Here is a 21,352-nt window from a genome sequence, read left to right as displayed (position 1 = left end):
TTATCTACCCAGCTATAGCCAGATAATAGGCTATTTTTTTGCTTCAGAACAGTTTCTTCTGGTATTCACAAGGATATATCCTTGGCTGCCTCATACTTCTCATGCTCATACTAAACGCTGTTTCTCAGTACGGTAATCACTAAAGCAAAACATCAATTTCCAAATGACTAAACTTTATTGATTACAACCTTAGTCTTACATTTGACTGGGAAATGCATTTCCTATCATTTAATTTTACTAATGCTAAGACTACCTATTTCCACCTCTGCAATATTACCTGACCACCCTGACTGAGTTCATCTGCTGCAACCTTTGTCGGTGGTTTCCTTTGTGGAAAGCCTTTTGAAACTCTGCTGCTGCTTTGTTACTCACACTAAGTCCTGTTCACCCACACAGCTGTGCTATTTGACATACATTTTTTCCTGGTTAAATCTACTGGAATTATTTGAGGATGTAACTAGCAGTGTTGTTGATCAGGGGAAACCACTGGATGTGGTGTATTTGGACTTCTGGAAGGCTTTCATCAATGTCCCACATAAAAGATCAGTGTGTAAAATTAAATTGAAGCATATGGGATTTGGGGAGGTGCATTGAGATGGATGGAAAACCTATTGGCAGATGGGAAACAAAGAGTAGGAATAAATAGGTCTATTTCTAAACAAGGTTATTTTCTTTTTTTTAAGAGGTGTCGTAAAGGCAGAGATTCTGATATGTCTGGAAATGTCTACTTGAAAAAGCTTTTAAGTTTTTTTAAACACTTATACAATGAAAAGAAAGTGACCGTTTTTTCCAGTTCAGGTTTTTTTTTTCTATTTGGGTTAGGTTTTAGCTGGAGATCCAAAAAACCATTTCCACGCTGATCCTCTTTCTCTACGCAATCTCTCTTCTGTAAGAACCTGTGTTTGAATTTATCTTTTTGCCAAGGGGTGTGTTATGAGACGTTGCAGGAAATTAACAGCTCTTTGTTAAGTCATGTTTTAATGTCAGTTGGGTTTTCAAACAGTTATGTTATTCTCAATTCAATTTTCTTTTGTTTGTGTGTAAATAAATTCTATTTTGTGTAAAATATGTGGTTTGACCAGCTCTGTTTCTCCTGGAATATTCACCTTATATCTATTTAAAACAGCTAGGAAAGTTTTGGTTCTGGGATATCTTGCTAAATTGTTTTGTGGGGGATCTGGCCTGGTCCATAACATTGCACACCATATGTTAATGATTTGAATGAGGAAACTAAATGTAATAGCTCAAAATTTGTAAGTGACACAAAGCTGGGTGAGAGGCTGAGCTGTGAGGAGGAGGCAGAGATGCTGCAGTGGTATTTGGACAGGCAGAGTAATGGGCAAATGCATGACAGATGCTATGCAATATCCACACTGGTAGCAAAACTAGAAAAACAGATTATTATCTAAATAGCTATAATTTGAGAGAGGGGAATGTGCAATGGGATCTGAGTGTCTTTGTATACCAGTTGCTGGAAGTAAGCATGCAGGTGCAGCAGACAGTAAAGGAGGCAAACTATATGTTGATCTTCATAATGAGAAGATTCAAATACAGGAGCAGCATTGTCTTGCTGCAGTTATACCGGGCCTTGGTGAGATCACACCTGGAATATTGTGTGCAGTTTTGAACTCTTTGTCTGAAGAAGAATGCTTTAGTACAGAGACAGTGAAGAAAAGATTTACCAGACTATTGCTGAGATAGCAGGACTGATGTATGAGGAAAAGTTGAATAGGTCAGAATTATATTTGCTGCAGTTCAGAAAAATGAGGGGAGGATTTCATGGAGACCTATAAAATTCTAACAGAACTATACAGGGTAGATGTTGGAAGGGTGTTCCCAATGGCAAGAGAATCCAGAATTGGGGTCACGGTCTGAGGATATGAAGTGAACTACTGAGGACTAAGATGTGGAAATATTTCTTCACCCAGAGTGATGAGCCTGTGGAATTCGCTGCCAGGGAAAGCAATTGAGGCGAAAAAATTGTATGATTTGAATAAAAAGTTGGATAAAACAGTTGAGCCTGAAGAAATCAAAAGGTATGTGAGGAAAATGAGAACAGGTTGTTGAGTTGGATGATCAGCCATGAGCATAATGAATGATGGAATGTGCCCAAAGGGCCAAATGGCCTTCTCAAGCTCCCGTTTTCGATGTTTCTATGTAAATAACACCTCTATTTTAAAATTTTCATTGATGTTTTCGAATTCATTCATACTCTCAATGCTTCTATCTTTCTTAATGTCCCACAGTCTCCAGGATATCTGTGCTCCTCCAGTTTTGGGCAGTTGCACACCCCCAAATTTGAACACTCCATCAATTGCAATCTTCCTATCAGCTTGAGAATTTCCTGCTGAAAGTTTCCTTACCTCCCTTCCTTTAAGAGGCAGTTTAAAATCTTTTCTTCTGCCCAAGCCTTTGATTATCAACCATAATATTTCCTTTTGTGTTTCGATAGCTAACTTTGTGTCCTGATATCAGTGTGAAGTATCTTGGAACTTTTTACTGAGTTAAATGTGCTATAAAAATGCAAGTTGTATTGCTATTTTTGGCTTAAAGTGAAAACAATTAACCAAAAGCTTGGAAATATATCATTGTTCTTTCATTGTTGCTGCAACCCCCTATCTAGCGGCTTGGCGGGTGTGCCTATTTCCTATATTATGCAGCTGTGTCTCAAGGTCATGAAGAAATGGAAAATATTGATCTAACCAGTAACACTCACATTCCATGAACAAATGTTTAAAAAACAACTTGGCTGGATATGCATTTCTATGACTTGTGTTTGGCTTTGATACATTTCTCGTGATGTAATAGTCAACTGACAATCGCTGAACAGGTTTGCAGAGGAATAATAATTTGCTAACAAATGAATAATAGAGAAATCCTGCACTGATTTGCCAGATTGACTGGAAACTTGGCCTCTGCTGTTGGCCTTTCTTACCAGTCTCAGCCAAGACGGGTTAAAAGTGGATCTGAAGTGGAATTGGGAGGAGAAACAACGAATAAATAATAGAAATGGAATTTAAAACTAAATTTGATTTTTACATCTTTGTGAAATCCTTTTAAGAAATTAATCAAATATTGTTAATATTTATTAGAATGCTCACAGCAAAGGATAATGCATTTCAGCCAACTGTGACAGTGTTGCCTCGACCCTTCAGATTGCTTATTTCAAATCTAAAAAACAGTTGTCATTTTGGTTCTTAATCAAACCACCCGAAAGTTCCTGTTCCCTGACACCCAAACATATAACTGGCAGTAGAAGGGTGCCTCCAACCACAGTAGTTAACCCACAGTGCAATAGTCTGAGATATTCTCTCTTGATCTCTATCTAGTCTGTCTGTCTATCTATGTATCTTCTCCAAACTCGTACTTCTCATGTAACTGCGAAACCACCACCTCCCAACTCTCCATCCATGCCGGATGCTCGGGAGATTACTGTACTTTAAATCTGTCTCCATTAGTTCTCATTAACTTTTGAATGTGAAAAGTATTTTTTGTTTATTTAATTTAGACTACTCGTAATTTTCAACACCTCTATCAAATCTCCTGTCAACTTATTCTCTCAGAAGTATCCTAACTTCTCCAGTCTATACACATGGCTGAAATCCTTCCCTGGAATCTTTCTCGTAAATCTTTCGGCACTGATGTTGAAGCCTTTGCATTTTTCTTCGAATGTAGTGCCTAAAATTAAATATAATATGCAAATTGAGACCATTGGTTTCTAAAGATTGAAAGCCCTGAGTTCAATATGTTTCTTTAAACAGTTTATTAACCATCCCAGCTGCCACCAGGTCCCTCTGTTATGGCCTTTAGAATTAGATTAGATTAGATTACATTACAGTGTGGAAACAGGCCCTTCGGCCCAACAAGTCCACACCGACCCGCCGAAGCGCAACCCACCCATACCCCTACATTTACCCCTTACCTAACACTACGGGCAATTTAGCATGGCCAATTCACCTGACCTGCACATCTTTGTGATGTGGGAGGAAATCGGAGCACCCGGAGGAAACCCACGCAGACACGGGGAGAATGTGCAAACTCCACACAGTCAGTCGGGAATTGAACCCGGGTCTCCAGCGCTGTGAGGCAGCAGTGCTAACCACTGTGCCACCGTGCCGCCCTTTATTTTGTGCTGCCTTACATTGTTTACCCTACCAAAATAGATCACTTTGCACTCTGCTGCATTAAACTTCATCTGTTGTGCCGAGCACTCCTGTCTTCTTGAGATCTATTACTGCTCACTACACTTCCAAGTTTTGAAGTTTTGCCCTGTACACTTAAGTCCATGTCATTAATATATGTCATGAGAAGCAGGGGTCCCTCCATGTCATTAATATATGTCATGAGAAGCAGGGGTCCCTTAGTGGTGATCTCAAAGAGTACTATTATGTACCTTTTCACAATCTGAAAAATAATCTTTCACCACCACTTTTTGCACATGTCACTTAAACAACTTTGTATTCATGCTGCCACTCACTTTTCAATGGTCTTCAATGTTACTTCCAATCCTACTGACAAATGATAAACATATGCCAGTTCCTTCCACAATTTCACACCCCACATATTCTTCAATCGACATCAGTTGGTCTTGGTGATTTTTCAACTTTAACTGCTGCCAGCTTTTGTAATGGACCTTCATTATAATTTTTAGGCTGTGTATTCTCTCAACTGATCTTTTCTTCACAAAGATGCAGATAGCATCATGTTTGATGGTAAAGATGGCAAAGTGCTCATTTTGAGGATCTGCTTCCATACATGAGTATCCTCTTTGGTTCTGAATCAGCTTACCCTTTTTGCTATTTAACTGCTGTAGAACATTTTACGTTAGTTGCCCTTTCTCAAAGTCTTTGCCCTCTTATTTTCTTTTCAAATTCCCTTTTCAATTTTATATATTCAACCTGTTGAGTTGATGACTTGCTTATTATTTTTCTTTGATGTTGCCCTTGGAAGTTGCTGCTTTTAGGGTTTGGAAATATTTTCAACTGATATATTGGCTTTAATTTCAACAAGCATTTTACAGTCCTTTGCACTATGGGCAATGTCAGATTCTTTTCTTCAGAAACCAACACAGAAACTTGTCTGTGTATCCTTCAGATAGCGTATTCCAAATCATACAACTGCTTGCAGTAGTTCTCCTACAACACAATATTCCAAGACAATCTCTCTCAAACTCTGCCTGTCTATCTGAGTGTCTTCTCCAAGTTAGCATTTCTCATGCAACTAGCAGATTTATACTTCAGATATTATTTTACTGTTGGATAAGACTTTTGGATTTTCTTTTATCTTAACTGTCCTTTCTACTAGTCTTCGCCCCTCAGATTTTCTTTTCAATTCCCTTCTAAATTTTATATATCCAACTGTACCATCTTTATTCACCTTCCCATCCTTCAGAACTGTCAAATACTGTTGAATATACAGGACTAGGCCATGGTCATTTTACAATTATTGCTTTGTGATAGTTTTCATACCATGCTAGCTTACCTCTATTTGTGCTAGCAATTCATCCACCTTGTTAAAAATGATGTGTGAATTCAGGTAAGGAGCTTTTAATTCTATATTTTCCCACTTTTCCTGATTTACCCTACGTGCCGGTATGTTATGAAGACTTGCGAACTACTGATATGTGATGTTGCCCAAAAAATGGCATCGGGTTGCTGCTTTTAGGGTTTGTAAATATTTTCAACTCATATATTGGCTTCAATTTCAATAAGCATTTTGCTGTAATTTGCACCATTGGCAATGTCAAAATCCTTTCTTCAGAAACCAACAAATTTGTTTTCTTCATTTAACCTGCACACCAATGTGAAAATAAGAACTAGCAGATATTACTGTTGAATTTTGAATGTAGCAGGTTTAATTTATTAATATATATTAATTATGGATTTTTCAAAAATCTTTTATAAAATGTAGGAGCAAGGCCACCATTTGTTGTTCAACCCTATTTACCCTGGAGCTGAGTGATTTGTTAGGCCATTTTAAAGGGCATTTAAGAGTTCACCACGTCATTGTTGGTGTGGTTTCACATCTGGCCAGGTCAGTTAAGCATATTAGATTTTCTTCGCTAAAGAATGTTAGTGAACTAGATAATCCATGAACTAGATAACAACAATCCATGATGATCATGCCTGTGCCTCTGTTCATGACACCCTGATATAAGATGTCATTCAAGTGAAAGTGGAACAAAAGTGCATGTGTTTGAAGACAGAATAGTTGCAGAGTTCATTTTCTGTTCCCTGCAGCTGAGAGCATGAGTCCTGAAAGCTGTGTTGCCTTTCCAGTTCCAAGGTTAAGGACATCTCTTTAGGATTGCAAAGAAATTTGGAATCAGTTTTCAAGGCGCAGCTAGGTACCAACAGTATAAGTAGGACTAAGAAAGTGGTTGTTGGAAACAGTAAGAGCAGCTTGGGACTAAATTAATGGGCAGCAACACAAAAATAACAATCTCTACATTGCTACCTTAGCCATGAGCAAATTGACCTAGAATAAGTAATATCAGAGAGTTGAGTGCATAGAAGATATGGGTTTTGATTCCTGGGATGCTGGCACTATTAACGGAGAAAGACGAAGTTCACTTGAACTGTGATTAGGTGTGCTGTGGATTCATGCATCTAATGCTGTAGAGATAATTTAAGCTAAATGGTGGGTGCCAGCTTTCAGATGAAAAGACATTTGGAAATTTAAAGCGGAAGGCAATAGTGCAGGGTAATGATGTGGGTAGGGATAACCAGAGTGTGATAGAAAGGGACAGAACATACCAGCACATAGGGTAGCTCAGGGAAAGTGGGAAAATATAGAATTAAAGGCACTTTATCTAAATTCACACAACATTTGAAACAAGGTGGATGAATAGATAGCACAAATAGAGGTAAATTATTATGCTATGATAACCATCACAGAGCAATGGTTGTAAAAAGACCATGGCTTCGTCCTGTATATTCAAAAGTATTTGACATTTCTGAAAGATGGGAAGAGGAAAGAAGGATAAAGATGGTCCAGTTGCTTTGTTCATAAAAGATGAGATTGGTATTGTAATTAGAAATGATCTTGGTGCAGAGTTATATCAAAATGCTGAGTTAGTTTAGATGGAGATGCGAAATTGCAAAGTAAAGAAGTCGCTGGTGGTAATTATTCCCAGGTCCCTTGACAGCAGCTATACAATGGAACAGAATCTAGATCAGGAAATAATGGGGCCTTGTAAGGAAAGTACAAATTAGGCAAAAATAGTTTGAAAGATAACTTTTGAGTATATTTGAAACAGTTTCTCAGAGTAAAATGTAACACCAACCAAGGAGTAGACTATTTTAGATCTGGTGTTTTGTTATGACACAGGCTTAATAAAAAATTGAAATGTAATTAATTTTGGGGGAATAATGTCAACTATTTTAGGTTGGTCTTCAAAATAGAAGACATAAATAGCATTCTGAGGAGGATTATAGAAAATCTGAGAACAAAAGGGAGGAAGTAACTTTAAACAATCTCGATCTCTAGTGAAAGGGTGCTAAGAAATCTAATGAGACCAAAAGCTGACTAAAACAGTCTTTAAGGAATTGGCTGCAGAGATGGAGGATGGTCAGAATCTTTGAAAAGTCTATAGATTCTGAAAAGTCCCAGCAGATAAGGGCTTCGCTAGTATAACATCGCTATTCAGATCAGGAAACTATAAGACAGTTATGATTTGTCATTGAGAAAATTCATTATTAAGTACAATAATAACACGACCTTTAGAAAATCAATGCAATCAAGCAGAGTCACCATGCTTTTGTGAAATGGAGATCATGATTTACAGTTTTATTGCTGTTCTTTAAAAATTGATGAAAAGTCATTAGTTGTTGTGTAGTTGGACTTCCAAGAGACATTTAATGTGGTGTTACACAAAAGATTGCCATAGAAGAAGAGTTCATGTTCTTGGAGTTTGAGTTGGTTAGATTAATATGGATAGGGGATTGGCTAATTAGCTGGAAACAGAGTTAAGAGAATTTTCAGGTTGGCATTCTGTAAATAGTGAAGTGTCCCAATGAGTACTATAGTCTCTCAACTATTTATAATTAATGACTTGTGATAGCTCATGGAGGCCTGCTTCTTTGCCTGATAAAGTGCAAAGGATTCCTGATGAAGGGATTATGACCAAAATGTTGACTCTCTCTCTACTTGGATGCTGCCTGACCTGCTGTGCTTTTCCAGCGCCACATTTTTCGACTCTGAGTCTCCAGGATCAGCAGTCCTCACCTTCTCTCAACTAGGGAAGAGGTCGTACTAGACCCGGGATTGGGGAACAAGCCTGGCCAAGTCATTGAAGTTTCAGTGGGGGAGCATTTTGGGATCAGTGACCATAATTCTGTCAGTTTTAAGTTAGTTATGGATCAGGACAAGAGTAGGCCTTGGTTAAAAGTATTAAATTGGTGGAAGGTTAACTACAACCATAGTCGGCAGGAACTGGGGATTGTAGCTTGGGGGAGGCTTTTCGCGAGTAAATCCACATTTGGTCTGTGGGAATCTGTTAAAGGCAAGTTTATTATAATTCAGGATGAGCATTTCCTGTGAAAATGAAGGATATAGATGGTAAGATTCAGCAACCTTGGATGACAACAGAAATTGAGAGATTAGTCAGAAAGAAAAAGGAGGCATATGTAAGCCTTAGGAAATGAAGACAAACAAAGCTCTCAAAGAATACAAAGTCAGCAGGAAAGAACTCAAACAAGGAGTTAGGAGGGCCAAAAAGGGCATGAACTGTCTAGCAAACCGGATTAAGGAAAATCCCAAGGTGTTTCATACATATATAAGGAGCAAGAGATTGCCAGGGAAAGGGTGGGTCCACTCAAGGACAAAGGAGAGAATTTATGCGTGGAGCCAGAGAGAAGGGAGTCAGGTCCTTAAAGAAATACTTTGCATCAGTATTCAGAAGGGAAAAAAACATGGTGAAGAGTGTGTCTTGAGAGAGGGTATGTTAATATTCTAAGACATGTCCTTATAAATAAGGAGGTTGTGTCAGGTGTTTTGAAAAGCATTAGGTAGACAAATCCCAGGACCTGATAGGACTATTCTAGAGTGCTGAGGGAGTCAGGTGAGAAATTGTTGGGATCTTGTACAAAATATTTCTTGTTTCTTTAGTCACAGGAGAGGTCCCAGAGAACTAGAGAATAGCCAACGTTGTTCCTTTGTTTAAGAAGGGCAACAGGGATAACCGAGGAAATTACAGGCTGGTGAACCTTAAGATTCTTAGGCTTAGGATTTATTCATATTTGGAAAGATATGAACTTATTAGTGATAAACAGCATGGCTTTGTTTGGAGAAGGTTGTGTCCCACAAACTTGATTGAGTTTTTTGAGCATGTGTCAAAATTGATTGTTAAGGACAGGACCATAGATCTTGCTTCAGTGGACTTTTGCAAGACATTTGACAAGGTCCCGCGTGGCAAGCTGTTTCAAAAAATGAAGTCACATGGGTTCTGTGGTGATGTGGTAAGATGAACACAGATCTAGCTTAGTCATAGAGGATGGAGAGTAGCAGTGGAAAGGTACTTTTCAGATTGCAGATCTATGACATGTGACATTCTATATGGATCAGTGCTGAGACCCCTGTTATTTGTAGTACATATAAATGATTTGGTGGTGACTTTAGGTGGTCTGATTAAAAACTTTGAGGATGACACAAAGATTGGGGGAGTTGCAGATAGTGAGGAGATTTACCAATAGATAAAGCAGGATATAGACATACTAGAAACCTCGGTGGAGAAATGGCAGATTGAACTTAATCTAGACAAATGCGAGGTGGTGTATTTTGGGAGATCTAATACAGAACGGAAGTATACAATAAATGGCTGAATCCTTAATAGCTTCAACATACAGAGGGATCTAGGTATACAGCACCATAGTTCCCTTCATTGTTCAGGGCAGAGTGTAAAAATTGGCAAGTCATGTTGCAACTTTATAGGACTTGAATGAGGCCACATTTGGAATATGGTGTAAAATTCTGGTTGCTACAGTATCAGAAGGATGTGGAGGCTCTGGCAAGGGTAAAGGAATGGTTTATCAGTATGTTGCCTAGTTTGGATGGTATTAGCAATGAGGAGAGATTGGACAAATGTTGAAAGGTTAATGACGACCTGATAGAAGTTACAAAATGATGAGAGGCACAAATAGAATGGGTAGTCAGAATTGTTTTACCAGTGTAGAAAGTCAATTACAAGGGCACAAAGGTCTAAGGTAAAAGAGGTAAGTTTAAGGGAGTTGAAAGTGGCGTCACAGGTAGACAGAGTGGTGAATAAGGCATTTGGTACCCTTGTCTTCATCTGTCAGAGCATTGATTATAGGAGTTGGGATGTCATGTTATGGTTGCACAAAACATTGGTGAGGCCACATTTGGAGTAGTGCATACAGTTTGGTCACCCTGCTATAGGAAGATTAGATTAGATTACATTACAGTGTGGAAACAGGCCCTTCGGCCCAACAAGTCCACACCGAAGCGCAACCCACCCATACCCCTACATTTACCCCTTACCTAACACTACAGGCAATTTAGCTTGGCCAATTCACCTGACCTGCACATTTTTGGACTGTGGAAGGAAACCGGAGCACCTGGAGGAAACCCACGCAGACACGGGGAGAACGTGCAAACTCCACACAGTCAGTCGCCTGAGGCAGGAATTGAACCCGGGTCTCTGGCGCTGTGAGGCAGCAGTGCTAACCACTGTGCCACCGTGCTGCCCTAAGGCAAAGGGTATCATTAAACTGGAAAGAGTGCAAAAACGATTTACAAGGATGTTACCAAGAGTTATAAGGAGAGGCTGGATGGGCTTGGATGTTTTTCCTGGAGCATAGGAGACTAAGGGTGACCTTATAGAGGTTTATAAAATCATGAGGGGCATGGATGTGGTGAGAGGTCCTTTTCCCACGGTAGGGGAGTCCAAAACGAAAGGGCATAGGTTTAAGGTGAGAGGAGAAAGATTTAGAAGCGACCTGAGGGGCACACTTTTCACACAGAGGTGGTGCATGTATGGAACGAGCTGCCAGAGGAAGTGGTAGGGGTGAGCACAATTGCAACATTTAAAAGACATTTGGATAGATTCATTGATAGGAAAGGGTTAGACAGATCTGGGCCAAATACAGGTAAATGGGACTTTATCAAACCAAGTTGGCATGGAGGAGTTGGGCTGAAGGGTCTGTTTCCGTGCTGTATTACTCCATGACTTTCTGTGAAAATCTTGTTGTTTACTCAGGTGGTGGTAAATTCCTGGAATGCACATGATGTGTGGAGACGGATACAATAGCAACGATAAAAAGGACATTGTGACTGATAAACGAATAGTCAAGGAATAGAGGGATACAGACAGTGTTGAGGCAAAGGGTTTTTACTTTAGAAAGGCACCATGTATCGGCACAGTCTTGGTGGATGGAAGGACCTGTTCGTGTGCTGTACTGTTCTTTGTTTTCTTTTTGTTCCTTGAGACAAGTGTCATAGGGTACAGACAGGGAAAAGGTGTTAAAGCCAGTCAGATCAGCCAAGATTTTGTTGATTAACAGAGCAGGCTAGAGATAACAAATGGCCTATGCTCATCCTACTTACCACCTTACTGCATATCAGACATTATGATCACAATACATATGATGTGTCAGGGAGGGAATGGCTTCATACTGTTCCAAGTGTCCTCAGATTATTAAAATGCAGCTGAGTTTGTGGGCAAGTCTCATTGTCAGTTTTTAAAACACTGATTTCTGTGCAGCAGCCCGCAAGATTGAAAGGCCGTTTGCTGTCAAGCAAGTGGATTACCCATTGGTAGAATGCCACAGTTGTGAACAATCCCCATCAATTCAGAATGTTTAGTTGGGATGAGAAAAGGGGTCTGCGCTCAGAGCATAGCAGCAGGAAGGGTAACATCATAAGATTGTGATGTGGTATGGGACTGGTTGCTGTGCATGGCAGGAGGTGAGCACAATAAAGAACACAGGGCAGAACTGGGAGTATTCTACATTGAAGGCAAATAGGATGCAGTCTGACATTGAGAGTTTGCACCTGAATTGAAGGGAAGTGAAGTTATCGCATATTCTTTGTAAGAAGTGGCTGTGAATGAATGCACAGAACTGGTAAACAAGACAGAATCCCAGTCCTTACTTTGACTTCAACCACTGCCATAGCAATTTAAGGATAATATCTTAATCACTATGTTATCAAGCAACTTACTAAGAATAAATCTGTCTGATTTTCAAAAGTTAATTGTGACTTTTAATTACTGAAAATGCAATGTAACATTTCCCATACTTGTAAAGTTGTTATTGTTGAGGTACAGGTGCTCTAGTTGCCTTGAAACGTAGAAGGTTTCAGACAGTTGGTTGTGTCCTAGATTCAGTTCCAATAAATTTGAGAGATTGAACACACTGTATGGGACTTGTTTCAGCTTATTGTATGTCATCCTTAATGAGATGAGGTTTGGAGTTTTTCTGAAGTAATTTTCTGGGATAGATGATATTGAGTTGTTTTCAACTGAAAGTTGCAGCAGAGAAGATGGAAGATCTCCTGGCATGGATTTCAGCTTGTTGCTGTGCAAGTTTAATTGTAGGAGACCCTTCATTTTTCCAAGATAATTTCCCTTGACAGCGCCATCAGGAAGTTTATTATTGCTCAGGTCCAGCATTGTTACATTAATTAGTGTACGAAAATTGTCAGCAGGCAGTTTAGTAATCTTGTTGAAACCCAAAGTAAGTCTTTGAAGAGATTTAGGAAGTGGAACTGGAACTTCTTCAAGTTTGTTGTGTTCCAGGTTAAGGCCAATCAGATTTTGGAGCTTTCCAAACACACCTTTGGGTATCTTAGAAGACTTCAATTTATTGTGGCTAAGATTAATTTCTTGAAGCAATGTTGCATTAACAAAAGCATTTTCTGGTACACTTTCAATTTCGTTGATCTGAAGATAAAGGTATCGCACATGTGCTGGGATATTGGGCACATATTTGAGTTTTCGATTGTCACAGTACATAGCCAAAGGAAATGATGGTGTGCATCTGCATTCTTGAGCACACTCTCTGGGAAAGAATCTATATAGATCAGTCTCTATAGGTGTACGAATACGTCGTTGTCGTGGAGGTGGAGCAAATGGACCATCATAGTTTTCTTGACAATGAATGTTTACACTGAAGACAAGTATTAATATTGGCAGCCCTGTGATGAAGGTCATTCTTATTGTGATGGTTTTGTCTCTAATAAAACAAAATGAATGTGAGAAAATAAACCATAAATCAAATGAGAACATTCAGTTGATATAACAAAATGAGCAAAAGCAATTATGTACCCCTTAAGTTAAATGATGGCGAACAATTCTTGAACAATTTTGAGAACCTCCTTTGAAGATGTTTTATGACAAATGATGTAGTATCTCTCACATGTAAAATGCATAACACATTTTGCTTTTACCCAGTAAAAGGTGAATATTTGACACTTCAGCAGGATTATTCAAAATTAAAGGCTGAATAGTCTGCCCCTTAATGTTGCTAAAACCCCTTAGTTCATTCCTGTGTTGATGACTGTAATCTTCATAGTTTTCAGGCACTTATTAGATTAATGTCATACAGCTGGCACTCTCTTTGAGTGGCAGAAACCACAGTCTCAAAAGTGGCAAAAACCACTGTCTCAAAACCACTTTCTCAATTTATTATTATCTTAGGGACTGAATTTCAAATTTTCAATGTCAGATATGAAACCAAAAAACTGTTTGTTGAGCTGGTGAATTCTGCATTGTTTGTACTGTCTGGAAGCTTCGCACACAACCTTCTGTGAGTGCCCACCTACCAAACCAGCTCTCTCAGAAGACAATTTGGAATCTGGATTTCACCGATTTAAAAAAAAAGGAAAATGATAATGACATGCTAGTTAAACTGACCAAGTCATTCATAATCACACAGCATCCCATGAAGTTAGAAAATAGACATATAGTTAACTTCCAATTATAGGAAAAACAAGCCAGCAATGCAAGTTCCATTGTAGCACTATTAGATATTTAATTAATTGCTGACTTGACAATGTTTTAAGTGTTCATAAGTCATAGCAAAAGCCTATTCATTAAATCCTGTAATTTGCTGCACAGATCAGACAGTTGAATGCTTCCATTGTAGTGTAGTATCCCTGCTTCAATACCAGAAGCTCCAGGTTTGAGACCCACCTGCTCCAGCGATAACATACCCAAACAGGTTTTTCAAAATACTTACAAGCATGTTAGTAAATTCACTGAATTGGTTTTCTCAACTTGTGGTATTTAAGCAACACAGTCTGGCAATAAAATCAGAAATTGCTGGAAAAACTCAGCAAATATGACAGCATCTGTGGAGAGGAAGCAGAGTTAACATTTTGGGTCTGAACTGATTGTAGCTTGGAAAAGGTTGATATATATGCTGAAGAAGAGGTGGGGGGAAGGGGAGGAATAAACGATAGGTGGAGATGGAGTCCACAGAGAGATAAAACAGTTGGGCAGTCAATGGAAAACGCACAGGTCAGCCTGAGAGAATCAATAACTGCTAATGAGGACTGACAGTGGGTTGTTTGTGGTAGAAGCCCATGTGATGACAAGGCCTGGGTTTTGGCAGTTGGGGTAAGGCCATGAGAGAAGGTGCACAGGCCCTAAAATCCATTATTGAATTCAGAAGGCTATTGAGTTCCCAAGTGGAAAACGAGGTGTTGTTTGTCCAACTTGCACTGAACTTCGCTGGAGTATTGTAGTAAGTCTGAGACAGATGTTGGCCAGGGAACACGATGATGTGTTGAAATGGCAGGTAACTGGAAACTCAGGGTCATTTTTGTTGACTGAACGTAAACATTCTGAAAAACAGTTGCCCATCTGTGCTTTGTCTCTCCAAGGTAGAGAAGACCATATTGTGAGCAGTGAATACAGTTGGCTACATTGTATGAAATGCAGATAAATCACTGCTTCCGCTGGAAGGTGTGTTTGGAGCCTTAAATTGTGAGGAGAAAGGAAGTAAATGGGCAGATTTTACACCTTTTGCAGTTGCATGGAAAGGTGCCTATGGGGTTGTAGGGAGGTGCTTGGAGTGGACGAAGAGTGGATAAGAGGATCCGGGAAGAAATAGTCATTGCAGAAGGCTGACAAGAGAGAGAAGAATAGTACGTGTCTGGTGATAGTATCTCGCCGGAGGTGGCAGAAATGGCACACTCTGGCAATGACTGACTGACTGATCTAAAAAAGAATTAGTATCCACTGTTGATGGTAAACCTATTCAGATCTTTTGATGCAGCTACAATCAATGCCATAGTCATTCAAGTATTGTTGATTTGCAGGGATCCCTCAAAAGATGCAGCAATAGTTGATCAGTATGACATTTGATGGAAAAAAAATTAAGACAGCAAGTTGAATAGTTACTAAATGCACTAAAAATCTTCTTCAGAATCTGCTCTTCAACAAAAAGTTTTACAATTCTAAGGTTTGAAATTACTCAGGTTGCATCAAGGTAATTAAGTAGCTGCTTTTTATTTCTTACGGTCATGCCACGATTTAGTAATGTTATCAGTGATATTGCTGGTTTTGTTTTCAGGGTTATGAGTACTAGTAGAAGGTATCTTAGATCAGCCCTTTCTCTGCTTCCAGGATCTTCATAAAATATTGATTTCTTATTGCACTGCATTTCTTTGTCTATCCAAACCAATACTAGACACTTAACATAATCCATCATAAACAAAAAGATCATTGAGATTTTGGAGAAAATATCACTCTAGCCAAAGAAAAACTGGCCTCACTGCTAGACAAACTAGAGACACAATCACCTGTCAGTCCCAACTCCATTGGCAAGGACAGCATCCTCAAACCACTGGACTTGTGCCTCATACCCTCTTCACTTTCAACAACAAGATATACAAACAAATCAATAGGATGCCTGTGGGATCACCAATATCAGGACTTATAGCAGGAGCAATTATACAGAGGTTAGAACGAATAGCCCTTCCCACAATCCAACCTCAGCTTTGGGTTCGCTATGTGGATGACAACTTTGTCATCATTAATTATGACAAACTAGAAGAAACTCATGAACACATAAACAACATTCTCACCGGTACAAAATTCACCAAAAGGGAAGAGAACCATAACCAACTCCCCTTCTTGGACATCATGGTACAACAAAAAGCCAATGGAGAACTGCAGACCAGCGATTATAGGAAAGCCATACAACAAACCAGGTACTCAACGACAGAAGCAGCCATTCCAACACCTGCAACGGGACATGCATCAGTACACTGTTTAAATGAGCCACAACACACTGTTGCATCCTGGAACTACGGGAAGCCGAAGAGAAGCACCTATATAAACGTATTCAGGAACAATGGTTACCCGATAAACACAGTCTGCTGTTTCCTGCACAACAGACCAAAACAGGAAGACACAACACGCCTGGAGACTCTAGTCACCCTACTATACATCAAAGGCATTTTCAGAGATGACCACCAGACTGCTCTGGCCCCGAGCATCATGGTAACCCAGGAACCTACTGCCACACTAAAACAATTACTGATGAATTTAAAGGACCCCATACCCACAGCCAGCAGAACAAATACAATATACAGATACCCTGCAAGGATTACAACAAACATTATATTGGACAAGCCAGCAGGAAATTAGCCACAAGTATACATGAGCATGAACTAGCCAATAAAAGTCATGACCAACTATCACCAGTATCCAGATACAAAGACGAAGAGGGACACCAGTTCGACTGGGAAAATGCATCCATCCTAGGACAGGCCAAACAAAGACACGCACGGAATTTCTACACACCTGGCATTCAAACCGGAACTCCATTTACGAGCATATACATTTGGACCCCATTTATCAACTTCTCAGAAACAGAACCAGAAATGATATCACCCACCACAACGAGCCAAGGCACACAAATAGCAAGTGGGACAGAACACAAATGCTTCAACGGAGGCTCACTGATGATATTATCTCGCATGGTGACAGAATTTCTGACAAAAAAACCCACCAGCTCAGTGAGCAAACAGACAACCCAAAAACATCATTGTCAACAATAAGAAGTGTTCTCTCGAGTCAACGTAGGACATTGTATTTATAGAAGAAGAGATTAGAGTGGTCTGGAAAAGCAGAGCAGGTCAGGCATCATCCGAGGAACAGGAAAATCGACGTTTCGGGCAGGAGCCCTTCATCAGGAAATGTCGATTTTCCTGCTCCTCAGATGCTGCCTGACCTGCTGTGCTTTTTCAGCACCACTCTAATCTTGACTCTAACCTCCAGCATCTGCAGTCCTCACTTTCACATAGTGTTCAAAGTGGATCCTGCTAAAGGTGGAGTCCCTTTCTCAACTTGTTACAGGAGTGCTATATATATTGCAAAATAAGTCATCAACGCTGTAAGAACAGTGAAGAGAACACCAAGGTTATTCATAGTTTCACCAGTTTCAAACACACATTAGAGGGGGAAATAAGCTAATTTTAGGCATGTCTCTTTGCCACGTCTTTTATATAATCATCTGAATTAAGCATTTGTTGAAAAGTAAATCAGGTGCCAAGCAAGAACATTTTGATCATCAAAGGTTTTGAATTTTGCAGGTCATCCTTCGTTAGGCCCTTGCACAACTGTTTCTTTTCTAATCTAATCTAAACCAAAGCTTTTGTCATTTTCCAAAACCCTTGATATTATCTTTGGTACCTTTGATTTGATTATTCAAAAGCAGCCAAGATCAGATTAAACCATTGCAAATCTTCATAAGCTTCGTACTGTTGGCTATATCTAAATTTCTGTTGACCCTTCATCCTTGTGCTTATTTTTCAACCAGTATTATTTCTTGATCAGCACTGCCTCAGTTTTATCATTCTCACCCTTGTTTTAAAATCTGAATGTATCTGTAATTTCCCCACTATCCACTTGGCTATGTAAGGTTCTCTAATTCTGGGTCCTTGAGAAATCTGATTTTTTTTAGTTGCTCCACTGTTGATAGCCATGCCTTCAATTAACTAAACGTCTAAGTACTAGAATTCTTTCCTGGAACGTTTGCACCTCTGTCTTCCTTTAATGCACGCCTTAAACCCTGCCTTTTTAATCAAGTTTATTTTTGTCATCTACCCAAATATCTCTTGTGGCTTGATATCAGATTTTATCTGATAATGCATCTGTGAATTATCTTGGAATACTTTTACAATAAAGCAAGTTGAACTTTGGTGAAGGCAAATTTTCATTTTATAATACATACGGAAACTGGTGTAATATAACAACTTCGGAACATGCTGACTGGAAATAGTATTTACGTAGCTGCTGTTGGGCACTTATGTTAATTGAGAATCTAACTTGTGAAACTACTGGGTAATGAGCAGTACATATCACTGCAATACAAACAGAAGAATAATGGCAATACACTTGCATTTTGTGATGAATTGTTTTGCACAATATTTCAGGCATGATTCTGAATTTGCTGTCAATCTAGCAGGTGTGCTCTTGCCAGGTGCATAGTGACCAACTGGGTGATTACATTGACATGCTGGGGCAGGCATTGGTTTACACGCATATCTAATTGTAAGATCCCTCACAAGCAGTTGGATAAAGTTATTGTTGAAAAGCAAACATCAGAAACATAGAAATGGAGTGAAGAGGACATCAGAATGTCTTTTATGAGAGACAAGCTATGTCTCTTGGAAGTAAAATTGACTTAAAATGACATTCTTTGTAATGGAAGATTAGAATGCTGCCAACCCTACATGACAGATTTGATAAAGCAAGCAAATCCACAGAACTCTGAAGAACTAATTAGGCAACTGAGCTGATGTGTCACCTTTCACAGGGAATTGTGCTATCGGTGAGGTTGAGGCACTCACCACTACTAGGACCTTGCAGATTTCACAAGTCCTGCATTATATTTAAAGTCAAGCTGCGCACATATAGAGGGCAGTTCATATGTGGAATGAACTGCCAGAGGAAGTGGTAGATGCAGGTACAGTTACAAGATTTAAAACACATTTGGCTAGGTACATGAATAGGATAGTTTAGAGGGATATAGGCCAAATGCAGGCAAATGGGGCTAGTTTTGTTTGGGAAACTTGGTTGGCATGGATGAGTTGGACCAAAGGGTGTGTTTCCCTTTGGCTCGCAATTGATGGGCAGACAGTTTGGCTTATGAGCTGAAACAGGGTAATTCTATCATGAGGAAGTGTGTTTCTTCTCTTATTGAGTCATAAAGTTATACAGCACAGAAACAACCCTTTGATCTAACTCATCCATGCCAACCAGTCCCCTTTGCCACCATTTGGCCCATATCACTCTAAACCCTTAATTTTTGTGTATCCATTCAGATGCCTTTTAAATATTGTAATTCTACCCTCCTCCTTCACTTCCTCTGGCAGCTTGTTCCATACACACAGCACCTTCTGCGTGAAAAAGTTGCTTGTCAGGTTTCTTTTAAATCTTTCCCCTCTCACCTTAAACCTATACCTTCCACTAAGAAAACTCCTCCATCCTGGGAAAGTCCTTGGCTATTCATTTATCCATACAGCTCATGATTTTATAAACTTCTATAAGGTCATCCCTCAATCTCCAACGCTCCAAGGAAAAATGCCTCAGCCTTTTCAGCCTCTCCCTATAGTTCAACCTCTTCAATCCCACCAACATGCTTGTAAATCTTTTCTGAACCCTTTCAAGTTGAACAACATTTTCCTATAGCAGGGAGACCAGAATTAAGTACAGTATTCTAAAAGTGGCCTCACCAATGTCCTGTTCAGCCATAACATGATATCCCAAACCACTGCACTGACCAATGAAGGCAAGTGTGCCAAACTATTTCTTTACCACCCTGTCTGCTTGTGACTCCCCTTCAAGGAGCTATGCAACTGTACCGCTAAGTCCCTTTGTTTGGCAACACTCCTTGAGGTGAAAATGTGTTGCTGGAAAGGCGCAGCAGGTCAGGCAGCATCCAAGGAGCAGGAGAATCGACGTTTCGGGCATGAGCCCTTCTTCAGGGCTCTTCAGAGCCCTTCTTCATTCCTTGAGGCCCTACTCTTATGGGTGGCATGGTGGCTCAGTGAATAGCACTGTTACCTCACAGTGCCAAGGACCCAGGTTCGCTTTCACCCTCTGGCGACTATCTGTGTGGAGTTTGCACAACAGTGTGGATTTCCTCCCACAGTTCAGTGATGTGCAGGTTAGGTGGATTGGCCATGCTAAATTGTGCATAGTATCCAGGGATGTGCAGGCGAAGTGGATTAGCCACGGCAAATGCAGTGGTACAGTTATAGGGTTGGGTGGGTGGATGTGAGTGGGGTGCACTTTGGAGGGGCGATGTGGACTCGATGGATCAAATGCCTGCTTCCACACTGTAGGGAGTCTATCATTCTATAAGATTCTACAATTAACTGTATAAGCCCTGCCCTGATTTGACTTACCAAAATGCAACACCTCACATTTAGCTAAATTAAACTTCACTCCTCAGCTCATTGACCATCTGATCGAGATCCATTTGTACTCTTGAGAGAACCTTCTACACTATCAATTACACCACCAATTTTAATGTCATCTGCAAAGTTACCAACTATACCTCCTATATTCGCATTCAAATCATTTATATAAATGACAAAAAGCAATGGAGCCAGCACCAATCCTTGCAGCACGCTGCTGGTCACAGGTCTGCAGTCCAAAAAGCAATCCTGCACCAACACCCACTCATCTCCTACATCTCAATCAATTTTGTAGCCAAAAGGCTAGCTCTCCCTGGATTCCATGTAATCTAATCTTGCTAACTATCTACCATGTGGAACCTTGTCAAACCTTGTTGAAGTTCATGTAGACAATGTCTATCGCTCTGCCTTCATCAATCTTCTTTGACACTTCTTCAGTCAAGTTAGTGAGACCGTATTTCCCACACGCAAAGCCATGTTGACTCTCCCTAATCAGTCCTTGCCTTTCCAAATACATGCAGATCCTGTCTCGCAGAATCCCCTCCAACAACTTTCCCATCACTGATGTCAGACTGACTGGACTGTAGTTTCCTGGCTTTTCCTTAGTACCTTTATTTATTGGCACCACATTAGTCAATCTCCAGTCTTCTGGTACTTCACCTGTGGCTATCAATGATACAACTATCTCAGCAAGAGGCCCGGTAATCTCTCCTATAGCTTCCAATGCAATTCTGTAATATACCTGATCAGGTCTCGGGGATTTATCCACCTTTATGCATTTTAAGATATGCATCATCTCCTCCTGTGTAATATGGACACTTTGATGACTGCATTGGCGCCACCTCGTGCTCCCGCGAAGAGGTTGAGCAATTCATCAACTTCACCAACACATTCCACCCTGACCTTAAATTTACCTGGACCATTTCTGACACCTCCCTCTCCTTCCTGGACCTCTCCATCT

At 39.9% G+C, this 21,352-nt stretch overlaps 1 protein-coding gene and 1 long non-coding RNA gene across 2 annotated transcripts in view; one reads left to right on the top strand and one right to left on the bottom strand.

Moving 5' to 3' along the window:
• The window catches only part of LOC122558930, a 269,987-nt gene that overhangs the window by 39,994 nt on the left and 208,641 nt on the right, over positions 1-21,352 (top strand). The gene's annotated exons all lie outside the window — the stretch shown is intronic.
• The window catches only part of omd (osteomodulin), a 35,793-nt gene that overhangs the window by 2,182 nt on the left and 12,259 nt on the right, over positions 1-21,352 (bottom strand). The window contains exon 2 of the mRNA XM_043707888.1: positions 12,256-13,190. Within this exon, the coding sequence (XP_043563823.1) occupies positions 12,256-13,168 (913 nt within the window). The 5' untranslated portion in view covers positions 13,169-13,190. The remainder of the gene's footprint in view (positions 1-12,255; positions 13,191-21,352) is intronic.

Source organism: Chiloscyllium plagiosum, chromosome 18 (assembly GCF_004010195.1).
Source record: "Chiloscyllium plagiosum isolate BGI_BamShark_2017 chromosome 18, ASM401019v2, whole genome shotgun sequence".
Taxonomy (NCBI): domain Eukaryota; kingdom Metazoa; phylum Chordata; class Chondrichthyes; order Orectolobiformes; family Hemiscylliidae; genus Chiloscyllium; species Chiloscyllium plagiosum.
The sequence above is the reverse complement of the archived record's forward strand: the minus strand, read 5'-3'. Positions and strand labels throughout refer to the sequence as shown.